The sequence below is a fragment of the Plutella xylostella genome, chromosome 7 (assembly GCF_932276165.1).
Source record: "Plutella xylostella chromosome 7, ilPluXylo3.1, whole genome shotgun sequence".
Taxonomy (NCBI): domain Eukaryota; kingdom Metazoa; phylum Arthropoda; class Insecta; order Lepidoptera; family Plutellidae; genus Plutella; species Plutella xylostella.
Genome location: NC_063987.1, coordinates 99889 through 112722, shown reverse-complemented (window position 1 = coordinate 112722; position 12834 = coordinate 99889). Strand labels below are relative to the sequence as shown.

Genomic DNA, 12834 nt, shown 5'->3' with positions numbered 1-12834 from the left:
AGAGTTTCATTTCTTGGTTGTTTCTAGTTTATACCTCTAGCCTTATTTCGACTCATAGTTGCATAAGTATATTTATAGGTAATGGTGCAAAGAATGAAACACACTCGTTAATTAACTACATTATTTAATTTTATACAAAAATTCCTCTATAATACATATTTACAAACGTAAAAACAAATATCAAATTGTCACATTCCATTTATTTAGTAAAAAAAGCTTGAGCAGGAAGTAGCGCCGGTCCGGCCTCGGCCTCGGCCCGGGGCGGGCTCGGCCCAGGGGCGGCCCGGCGCACCGCGTCCGACAACCAACTAACATAAACTACCTACACTAGGCCCCGCGCCCGCCGCCCGCGCCGCCGCCACACTTACATTAAATCAGGTTAAGATGACCGATGACGGCGAAGTATGAACGATTGAGAGCCCATCAGTAGGGGGCATGACCAGCCAATGCGAATGGGTCGTGAGGTGAGGGATGGAGCACCGACTGCCTCGTGGATGACTTAACTAGGGGGTAATGAATGGGGATGCGAGCGGCGCGCGGGCGGCGTCATAAATACTGTCCTTAGGGCTAGCGCGCGCGGGGCGCGGGGCGGGGGGAGAGGGAGTGGGGGGAGGGGAGGGGGGGAGGTATTGGCTACACTTAGATGATGGAGGTGATGAGCCGCGCCTTGAAGTTGACTATCCGCTCGGAGGTCTGCGCGAGGCGCAGGATGAGGTCCTGCACGAGGTTGGCGATGCCGCGGTTGGCGATGATGAAGAGCCGCGTGATGGGCCCGGGCACGCCCTCGGTGAGGTTGTCTCCCTTGCCCGCGCTAGCCTCGTCCCCCTCGCTCTCCGCGCCCGCGTCGCCGCCGCTCGAGCCCGACGACGAGCCCGCTACCAGCTGGAAACAACAGGAGGTTAGATTAGTAATTGGAAGTTGTTTGTGTTCGATTGGAAGTTGATGAATGAAATGAGATTATACCAAATTAATAATACTTAATTCGCTGAAAAATACTCTACTTCTCTAATGATATTACCTTCTATATTTAACTACTCTTATTACATAATTTTTCCATACAACTAGTTACTTATAGCTATTCTAGTCTACTTAACAATAATCGTAGGAATCCAGCCCCACAACTATGAGTACCTACCTATGTCATGGTGATGAACTCTTCTATGATGATCTGGTATACTTTACTTAAACTAAGATGATAATGTTAATAAGTTATGGCACCGAATCTTACTAAAGATGAATGAGTAACGCAAACTACACAACTTGTAATACTACACAGCTCTACAAATCGGTTAGTAACTAACTACACAAATCCTAAACAACACAACGCCGCTACATCTACACAACAACAGTCTCCCTGGTATCACGTGACATGTGTACTTGTGTGTCAGATCCCGTGTGTGAGGCGGTGAGGCCGAGGCTGAGCGAGTCTGCGCCCTGCAGCAGCCGCCACGCGCCGCCCGCCGCGCGAACCATGGCCGCCGCCGGCCGCTGCGGGGGACGGGTAGAGGGGGGGTGTAGGGGGGAGGGCATGTTGTGGTGTCTCAGGAGATTGGTGAGGGTGCACAGGACGAGTGAAGTTGCACCTGTTCCTTATATATACGTCCGGCGAACCCTTGGAAGTCAGCGACGCTGTCTAGCCAATTTTTCACCACGGTGACAAACCCTAATCTTGGTCTTGTTACCGATACTACAAGAAGAAGAAGGGGACTGGCCCGGATGGTATAGAGTTGGTTCAGCGTCCATTTTAGTGGAATAGTGATGCCAAAGTCCGGTTTCTTTGCTGCTGGTTGGTTACTTGGTTGTTGTAGGTAGAGGTCGAATGTTGTCCTTTGGGAGCTTTGAGGATTACCTATTTGGGTAGGTAATGTAATGTGAAGTGTTGTAATACGCTGGAGACTCATCGTATGTATGTGTAATTTCAGGGTGTAAGCTTCAGTGATAATATTGTATTGGAATAGGGAATGGATACGAAATATAACAGCCCTTATAACGAATCCTAAGATTGAATTTAGGTAATTAAAGTAGTAACGAGGCGTGATTATAGCCAACGATCTTTATCTGTTAATTGCCTTTTACCACATTGGTGTTGGCATTTGTTTATTGTTCTATGACAGGATATTAGTATTTCATTTCAGTACATTCCCCTGTCAGGCTGTTGGCTCCGTGTACCGTGGAGGGTTCAGTGATCAGTGCTGCTGGTGCTTACCCGGACGATGTCGAAGAGGAAGTTGCCGGAGCCGCCGCCGCCGCCCGCGCCGCCCGAGCCTCCGAAGCTCAAGAACCTGGAACATTCACATTTATGCAATTAATACATTTGCTCATAAGCAAAACATACTTAACCTATACCTATGTATAATGCCGATAAAGAAGGTCACACAGAACAATTCGCACATAAACCATTGGTCGTAGATTACGCAGTTTCCTGTTCAGTATAATTTTATGAATCCCTTTTTATTCTAGATCTATATCTTGGTTGTATATGAAATTGCCATCAATAACGTTTTTCATACAAGTTTTCGTCAGTAGGTAAGTAAATGGAATAATTTCTCGCCTCGGCAGTCACGAGTTACGAGTTAATAACTGAATTAGCAATAGAGTAAATCGATTTAAAATGAGCCAATATTACATTGCATCAAGCTAATACTCAGACGCGTAGGTAGATCGGTAAGTCGGTATATAGGTACAAGTACATACCTACACAATTATTGGAGTGCATGTTGGTGAATTGAGTCTACGGCGGGTTATATACAATTGGAGTTGTCGGATCACGCAATGAAGTTATATGATATCGTACGAATGCACATATTTACCGAGGTACATAATAGAGATGCTGGAAATTTCTACAGGCTAGTGTACTGTTTATATAAAATTCCACGTTAGTCAAACTGGTCAACGTATGTACTATCCTAACTAATCATCACTATCAGTCAAAACTCGTTGATTACCTACTGGTCAGTGGCACCTCTCATGTGGTGCCACTATAATCTGTTATCCATACTTTCCTCATCGTGATCTAAACTCGAATATAAGTATAGTTATCGCTGATACTCTGATACTAGCTAATGTTACTATCAGCACTATAGTATGCTGGGCACGGCGTGCTATACTCATAGCTCATAGACTCGCGGAGGCGAAACTCCGTGCGAACTGCGACTTGTGCAAAAACCGACTCTCACCGCGCATTGTCCGCTGTTGTTACGTCACTCCGTGCATTGTCGGATTGTCGGCTATTGGGGGTCTTATTGATTTACTTGCTACCAGAGATTAGTCACCGATATTGTCCATAGGAACTATTTTGCTTGGTTATATAAGTAATATTTTACAGTATATAAGTAATATATAATAATAATTACTCATACAGTATTTTATCAGATTGTGTGGCAAAACCTGAGGAAAGCATCGTTATTAAGAATCTTCTGTTTAACAATAAGTTCGTCTGTAACGATAACACCGATAAACACCACCCATTTGGAAGTACGGTAGACCCTGTACCCTACAACCTTAATTTTAAGTAATTTGGGAAAACCCTGTAAGTAACCAAGGCTTAATTTTGAACATCACGCACCTCTTATTCCTGTCCTCGCCGCTCGCGTCGGCATCATCGAGTGAGATCTCGTCAATGCTGGCGTTGTTGGTCTGCGCCGCGGCCTGCTGGTCCTCCCCTGCCCCCGCCCCCGCCGCGCCCTCCGCCGCGCCCTCCGCCGCCGCCGCGCCGCCCTCGCCGAAAGCCACCCTCACTTCAGCCTGCTGAGATTCCGCACCAGACAGGAGTTGGTTCTCGTCTGCCGCCACGTTCTGCAAACACAACACACAATCAGTACAAGAAGGGGTTGGTGACGGGTGATACGATTCATGCGGTGACATGACGGTGACAGTGAGCGCGCTGCGGTCTGGGCAGGCTAGTGTTAGTGCGCGGGATGGTGGTACCGGGAGCGCGCGCCGCCGCCGCTCGCCCGCCTCCGTGGTGACGTCACTGGTTTCCTCCTCGTCGCTGTCGTCGTCGCTGAGCTCCACGGTGCCCCCCCCGCCGCCCGTGTTGCCCGCCTCGCCCCCGCGGTTGCCCAGGAAGGCACGCAGCACCACGGGCCCGAACGTCTGCAGCACCACGCTTGTGAGCTGCTGGACTTTTTGTTCAAGTATCTACAAAATATAGCGTTCTTAGTGTCTTGGTGCTGCTGGCTGGAAAAAGAGTCTTTGGCGTTAGGTTAGGTAGTTTTTAGATTCGAAAATACATACTGCAAACAATATAAGCGCTCTTTTTTAAAAACTTTGGTCAACTAGAACAGTTAGCAGAAATAGAAAGTACCTACCTAAGTTAGTGTTAAACAATACAACGTTAACTTTGTAACAATTAAAAAAGTACAACACTTTTACTTGTAATTTATCTGCATGGGTATTATATTTTTAACAGTCATTGTTAATTTCATAAATGCTTTTAATAAAACAGACTTAGTTTAATCAAATAAGCTACGAGGTAGGTACTTGGATATTTGGATACTACTCTGTGGATATTTCGTGATGTCCTCCGAAAAACAATCACACAGTGATCATACCAAACAGTTTCTGCCCTATGCCTCATCGAAATCCTTATGGTCTTACCACAAAATCTTAGACAGTATTTAACACATGTTTAGCGCTGTCAAACGTGTAATATATCAGTCAATATTATTTTTAAATTTGTTAAACAATGTTTAATGTTTATTTTGTGGTAATACAATCAAAATGTACTGTCCGCTCTCATTACCTGTGTGAGTTGAGGGAACAGCTGCCGGAGTATGCCGATGGTGCGCTTGTTGCGGTCGCCGAGCTCGGAGCCGGGCGCGCCCAGGTCCAGCGACGCCAGCGTCTCCTGCAACCAGACGCGGGGTCAGTGGACGAGCAGGGGGGGGGAGGCAGAGGCAGGGAGGAGGGGGTAGTAGAGGAGACGAGAGCAAGGGCAGTGGAGGAGACATGAGCAGAAGGGTCATGGAGACAGGAGCACGCTGGAGCAGGGGGGAGAGAGGAGACAGCAGGAGCGGGGCTAGTAGAGAGGACAAGGGAAGGTGTATGAAGGAGACAGAAGTAGTAGGGATGGATGACATAAGAGCAGGGGGGTCTAGACAGAGGCAGGGGGTGGGCGAGTCAGGTGTAGGGGACAGTGGAGGAGACAGGAGCAGGGCCAGTGGATGAGTTAGGAGCAGGGACAGTGGAGGAGACAGGAGCAGGGCAGTGGATAAAGGCAAGGGAAAGGGTAAGAAAGGAAACTTAAATATTCAATAAATCGCGAAAAAGACAGAACCTTACTAAACCCTGACACATACTCGTGTACGATAACAATACCCTATTAAAGACTGCGAGCTAACTATTGCTATTAAAATATTAAAGAAACAGACGTCAAAACATTAACCTGTTGCAATTAAAAAACATGAAATATCCTCTTCGCACTGTGATTTGGCGGGATAACGTGGTGATTAGAATTTATTAAAGTTAGTTTTGAGTAATGATGTAATGAGGTGTGATGCGGCGGAGCACGCGAGCGGAGCCATCTCTGAGGCCGTGGGAACTTGCACCGCGGTCGCGCACTCTATTGTACACTGTACGCAGGGCGGTGGAATAGTCTTGCTCATTCTAAGATAAATAATATCATGTTAGAAGGACGAATCGACAATATTGTTGCCAAGAAATATTACGAATCTGCGTACGTACTTGACCGTATGATCTTAGGAAAATGTTAGTGAGGTAGGTACTGCGTCTAAGGTTTGCTTACGGTTGATTCAAACTGCTATTGTTTTCCATTTTTTTTTCTGTAACGTTTGTGCATATGCTATCTAGCCATCGTCGATGCTAAATACTGATAATGCAGGTAATGAGTAGGGATTCCTCATAAATAAATCACACTGTAACAGGCATTGAACTAAACTTCTCAATTTGAATGATTTCAATACAACACAGGGTCTTAATTACTTTAGTATGATGTAATATCGGACTATGATCTTGATTACGATGTAGTACGCCTCATAAACTTGTCGTAGCAGTGACCAATGCGGCGCCCGCTTGGGTAATTTCAGACTTCAGGTCCGATATGGTCCAAGGGCCCGATGTTGCTACCATTTATAGTGAGAATAAGAATATTTATTAATGCTTTGTGGACCGTAATACATAGTAGGTACTCTAATGTCATAGTCATCATCATCAACCAACACAATACATGTTTACATCTGGCCATAAGGGCTTTGCGGAACATAACATGAATTTATCCCATTGCAAGAGTAAGGAGCTGACCTGCGCGCCGGGGTTGGCGGGCGCGATGATCTCGATGATCTCTGGTTTGCTGTCGTCACTGGGGTCGGCGGCGGGCGCGGGGGCGGGGGCGGCGGCACACAGAGCCGTCAGCGCCAGGGCCAAGATCAGGGAAGACCACCTCATTGTGGATGTGTGATGTCACCTGCAAACAAACAACACACTGTCAGACATGTGGGAGGTAGTCAAAGTAAGAGTTCGGTCAGATGAAAGTAGGTATATGAGAGCCACAGAATTGTGTTACATTTAGGTACTAGACTCTGAAATGAGAATACGACTAATAAGTAACACGTTCAATGTTCATGCAGCCAAATCTAGGCAACCCACAGTGACTTTACTCCTGAGGAACCTAGTCAACTGTAAGTGCGTCTGCTTAAAATGCTAACATTGAGTATGAATTCGATGGATTTCGACATGTGACTTGAAGTGGAGCAGTTGCAGTCAGGTGTTAAAACAATAAGTAATTATTGTTTCGTAGTGAGATGATAAAATTTGCCAATAAGTACTTGGATGTTGTGATAAGCTTTCAGGCAACTTTGTTTGATCCAAGTGAGATGGTGCAACCCAGCGTGGTGTGAATTATACAATAAGACGTATGTCCTTACAAACTACAAATTAATCATTTTTAAAGCAACTTAGAATCTATTAGTGAATACTAAAAATAGTAACGGACCCACATTTGACCTATAAACATAATCATACATGCATAGGTGGATTATTTATCATTTTGCTTTTTTTATTTTAACAACAGATTGACACACCTTATATCATTATGTTTATAGCTTTATGTATATGTATGTGTTTGAGAGTGAGTATGTATGTTCCCGAATCAGCAGCAGCATTTTTGAACCTAACAATATTAACAATGTTTTACTTTTACGTAGGTACATGTAAGAGCTCATGCGCATTTAGTTCCAATGACCGGGTCATAGTATTAATTATTGCAATATGATAAAGTATCTAAATGCATTTCGTATTTATTTAGTCTTATGATAAGCGAATAAAATAAAATGTCTGTGGAAACATTCTGTAACTTAGACATTACTTACCAATAACCATTCATCTTGATATCTACGTGGATGTTACAAAATGACGAGTGCTATATGTAAATGTTAATGCGATAGTGCAAGTAGGTGCCCAGTGTTGTAACTGTTACATGACGCGGGGCGGCGACCTCTCACCTACAAGTACTCGTGTGTCCTACGGGGTCACCTGAGAGGTTTCCTCGTGAACCATCGACCGGCTCGCCAGGGCGGTTGGACCAATACTCTATCACATAATAGTGACTTGAGATTAATGTGAGTCTGCGATATAAATAGTCATGTTTATAAGTTAGTTCAGTCAAATGCATGCTTAGGTAAGTTAAGTACCCACTATAAGCATTCGTTTTCTGTTTATGTTGTGACTTTGTAAAATTCTACTACGTATTTGCTTTTTACATCACCCTAAATAGCAATATTTTAATGACAATATCTAGGCACAAAAAATATTGTTTCGGAGTTGATACAACTGAAAAAAATAGTTTATAATCATGTATGTAAGTGGATATTTTTAAGATTGTAATCTGAGATTGCGAGCTTTAAAATTTTAAATTAGAGGTCATGTACTCACACATGTGTGTACAAATTGGCGTAAGTATGAACATATCTAACAACTTTACTTTTTCAGTACCTAGTTATATTTATGCACATGTGTTAATCTAAATGCCTGTCTTGATTATAAGATATACATCTGATAGAGCTAACTAATTTACGCCTAAGTGGTAACATAAGTTTTACCAATAAAAACTGCTACAATTCATAAGACCATGCATGATTAACATGTGCCAAGATGATTGACAGTTGCCAATGTGGAGCTGAACCAGTTACATTACGTAAATTAATTATTTCAGCAAATACCTATATGTATAAGTGTATTATATGTATAGGTATTTCACGAGGAGCGCTGCCTTGGAATGGAATTCCTTTTAATTTCCGTCTGGTCGAGCGTCGGACAATCACTGCTCGCATTATATGAACTACAAGTCGATACGAAGCACGTGAGGGCAAACGTATTATAATTAGGACATTGCAAAAGAAACGGCAGTTTCTTTACTTTTTACAAGGCCGTGACGAAATTTCAGGCCGTTTTATTGAGCGGTCCGAGTAGGTAGAGTAATGCGAGCCGGAGTGTGATGGCGGCGACAGAGCGACCGCCGCCGCCGACCGCAACCAGCGAGCAGGGCAACGGCCGCCGTCTTGATTAGTAATAGTTTCATTATTAAATTATCATAATATAGGTCCTTTGCGAATGATGCTGCTGATGAAATTTACAACATAATTTAAAAACAATAGAATAAAAAACGCACTACATTCATATTAAATCATTGCAAATTGGTTAAATGACAGGTTGTCAACTTCTGATCAGGAAAAAACTGATAGACAGCCTGCGAGAGTCATTATATTGATAATTTAGTTTATTTTCCTTATATCTAATTAGTTACTACTGGCACTCACGTTATCAGCCCATTGTTGTAATCGCGAGTACATGAATGAATCGAACCACTTACATATCGTGTAAGTACCTACTTATGATCATTTCTTTTACAACTGACTAGTAAAACTTGGAAAACATATCCCTCTGTTTATCGTGTTGGCGACAAACGCTAGAGCTAGGCTAGAGTTGGTTGCAGTGGTGAGTGGGGAAAATATTGTAATAACCACTCATTAAAATGTTGCTATTACTGTGAAACCGAATGCCGCAGGCAAGTATCTACAAAACTACCGTTTGAGAGGGGTCTATGTCCAACAAAATATGTGGGTTCTCTGATATTATAATACTTTATAGGTATATCGAGAGCATTATTCTCATGTAAAGGAACTCTACAATCTTGTACTTTGCATGATCGTAATCCTTTAATAATCTGCGCGGCCTCAGCGCTCGTCAACAACATTGAATAGATGCAAAGTGATTATTATTCCAAGATGTCGGTTACGACACCGGTTTCAATCAATCACACTTGGGAGCCGCTCATCTATCACTTACTGACAAATGCGCCATCATAAATGGAATATGTAGTTAATTGCACAGGTTAAATCTGTTTCATAATTTTCTTGATTACTCTACAATACATGGATATTTTATGCTCACGACTGTTAATCCTCAAAGGTGTAATCAGAGGTGACTCGCAAGCGAGACACCCGCTTTTCGCTAATAATATATGTTATCACAAGATAGGTCGCGAGCCGTATTGCAGTTATTGAATCAGTACAATACAATGCACTGGGGTTACACATATAAAATTCACATGTTGTGCGTTTTTCCTTAATTGTAATTAATAGGTACCTACATTAACTTGTTTTGAACCTTTTAACTACGTTATCTTGTTCTTTCTATACCAATACAAAATCTGTATCTCTACTTAAACAAAAAATATTATGTAATGTAACCAAGTACGAAGATAAATTTAATCGCACTATCTGCATAGGTTGTGAAATTTCTTCATCTGCCACGGGTCAACGCACCGGGTGTAATAACTGACCCGCTTGTTATATGCAAATGTAATGTATTATTGTACACACTCGTCATGATATTTAATACCAATTACGTACTTAAAAGTGTCTTTGAATGGAGCTTGCAAAGACTGGTCAATTCCATATTACATGTATGTGATAGCGAGTGGTCACACAGTGTGTTGCAAGTTGCACGAATTATGAAGTGCACTTGCAGCTGGACCCAGTGGCAGTGGGCGTGGCCCACTCTAGACATAAACTGGGCTATGTCTGCGTGTACTTTGATATTGGTTTCTAGTGTGCTGACGCTAATCTGACTCCTAAAAGAATTTAAGCTATGGAGTTGAGTTGCCTTACAGAACCCGAAGATATGGACTACATGGAAATTCGATAAGAATACTTTATCATGATGTAATGCAGCAACTCACCCCTGCCGCCGCAGATAAAGTAGATTAGTACAGGGCGTGGGCATTTATGATATGATCATAGTTGTTGATGGTAATGTGTTGTACTTAGATTCCGCTCACGTACTGCGCTAGGCCGAGTGCGGATCTTAACCTCTGATCCAGCTGTCTACGTGTCTACTCATCCAATTAACTAGTTTATTGCCCAACATGAAGTAACGCGTGTTGTGTCCACACGGATCCTTCAAAGACAAAATAACAGGTAGGTAATAGAGCGTTTGAGATAAAAGGTTGAATGTAAGTGGATGATCCCGCCGCCGCTCGCTCGTTGCGGTAACAGCTCGTTACGTGGATCCTTGGAAGTGTATTCAACTTGAGTGACTTACGCTATTCTCAACTATTTATTCAGGTACTTATTTATAAAAAAATATAATCTATTTTGCTGTATAAAACAGCTTATGCTCGATTTTCTACCACAATGAATACCATTTTGATAGTTTCAATTAAGTACTGACAATTTTCTTAACCTAACCGAATTTACTTTATTTGGTGTAAATAAACAATTACTTTATTTAAAATTAAGAAGGTATGTGGAAAACTTTTATTCACAATATGGCAATGAATGGTGAACGATGTCATGATCAACTCTTTGTCAACGCGCTTAAAGAAAAAATACGCAAGACTTGCTTCATTTGTTCAGACATATTAGTGAATCATTTGTACATTTTAAAAGAGTCAGAATTAGCTATTGTTTAGCTATGAATAATTCATTGTATTATTTTTATCACACATCTCATGTCAAAGTAGGTATTGCATTATCATTTTAAATACTTGCATCTGCAAAACCAAAACTTTAGAGGACTAAAATTACTCAATCAGTTATTAGCTTGTCCTTGGCCTTCCCTCAAGAGGTTTCCATGACAACGGCAAGTACTCTAATGTAGTTACAGAATTACCTCACACCGAACAACGAACCACTTGCCTTGTTATTATTATACATCATCTCTATAATAATAATAATTGCACCTTTACAGACAAAAATAATTACTAAAACCACGCTAAGGAACTAGCACTAACTGCTGATAGCGTTCTCACACAGACAAAGCTCTGTAGTGTACCGATGATGACGTATGCATTATGTGTGTGTGTTAGTGCATGATGCACAGAGATGACCCACATGTATAATGTCATTATGTGCTATTGTCACCGCAGTAGGTGATAATTGCATCGTCCACGCGCGGGCGCCGGTTCCGCAGCGCTATCAGTAGGAAGGACTGCATTTAAGAATTACGGCGATGTATTTGTGTTATGTGTTTTTTCTCTAATGTGCGTTTTTGTGCAAGCTCTCGTTATATAAATGTTTCGACATTGTTTGTCTTGCTATGTATGTTAATGTCCGCTATAGATGCGTGCAATAAAAGGGTAGATGTCTGTGGTTGAGAGAATGTCCGTTTCTGCAGTTCTTACAACATTTCGAGGAAAATTGAAAGTAATAGATCTGTTGTAAGGAGCGACTGGCTAATGTTCTCTGAATGGAATATTTCTAATGTATATGCCTGTTTGAGCAATAACTACATTAAAGATGTAACGGAAACTTTACTGAATTCATCGTAACTCAGTTTTTATGGATGTACATAAATCATATTTGTACCTATACATACAGGATAAATTAAAATATTTCACGTTTTATGTACCTATACGTATAATGGTACCTATATTTTATTTATTTATATGTATGTTCAATTGAACTCGGTTCATTAACCCTGAAATATATGTGAGTCTGTCGTGTCCTATGCAAATCATAATTCATGACAAGATGACTCGCGGTGTCATGGCGCAGGGAGCAGAGTGCGGAGTGAGTGAACCGTGTAGACGTCACGAGGGGGTCCCCGGTCGGTGCATTGTCTTTTAGCTTTACTGAGGACTGAGAAAATGTGATAGAAATATCGTTAAACGTGGGCTTTATAAGATAAAACAGCGGTTTAGATGAAGATTAAAGTAAAACCTAAAGATGTTGATCTTTGAAATCAGAATAATTTTATACTTTTAAATTCATTTAAATCCTTAGATTTCAATCATAGAGGGAAGTATAAAAAAGGGGTTAAATTTGATACTTTTACTTCCATATGCAAAGTTTCCGCCTCGATGTAAACACGAGTAGTGTAGATTACAGTGGCGGCGGTCATGTAATGGCATAGCATTAGCGCGCAATGACACACCGCGCTCGGGGCGGCGGGGCAGGGGCTACGCTCCAACACCTCCCGGGCGCCAAGGGCTATTCAAGTGTGTACTTTGACATTTGACATGAAAATGTCAAACATTTATACTTATTCAGGTAATAGTGTGATTATTCCTTCCTCTTTAGACCCTTGTTAATCATTCCCAATTTTTAAATTGAAAGTTTCTGTTTTTTTTTTTTTTTTTTTTTTTTCTAAGGGATACCTATTTGTTGCGGTCCTGCGACCTCTGCAACTTTGCCTAACGTTTGGGGAAGGCGTCGTAAGGCGCCTTCTCCCGTTATAAAGCGACTAAGATGAGGTCACTTCAGGAGGCTTGCCTCCTGAAGTGTCCTCAGCTTAGGACGTCGCGGTGGGTGGGGGGTGGCGTGAAGCGCCCTGGCACATGTCTAAATCGATTGTAAGTTTGGAGGCTACGGCGTC

General features: G+C 42.2%; 1 protein-coding gene across 3 annotated transcripts in view; it reads right to left on the bottom strand.

Moving 5' to 3' along the window:
- Positions 1-107: 107 nt before the first annotated feature.
- LOC105393535 (uncharacterized PE-PGRS family protein PE_PGRS10) overlaps positions 108-12834 on the bottom strand; it is a 31541-nt gene continuing 18814 nt past the window's right edge. The window contains exons 1-6 of one of the 3 annotated variants that reach the window (XM_048622064.1): positions 6262-6424; positions 4745-4849; positions 3928-4140; positions 3566-3795; positions 2207-2282; positions 108-882 (exon numbers count right to left, since the gene is read on the bottom strand). In XM_048622064.1, the coding sequence (XP_048478021.1) occupies positions 640-882; positions 2207-2282; positions 3566-3795; positions 3928-4140; positions 4745-4849; positions 6262-6405 (1011 nt within the window). In that variant the 5' untranslated portion in view covers positions 6406-6424 and the 3' untranslated portion in view covers positions 108-639. Of the gene's footprint in view, positions 883-2206; positions 2283-3565; positions 4141-4744; positions 4850-6261; positions 6425-12834 lie in introns of those variants that run through there. The other 2 variants (XM_048622063.1, XM_038106676.2) reach the window with 2 other exon arrangements.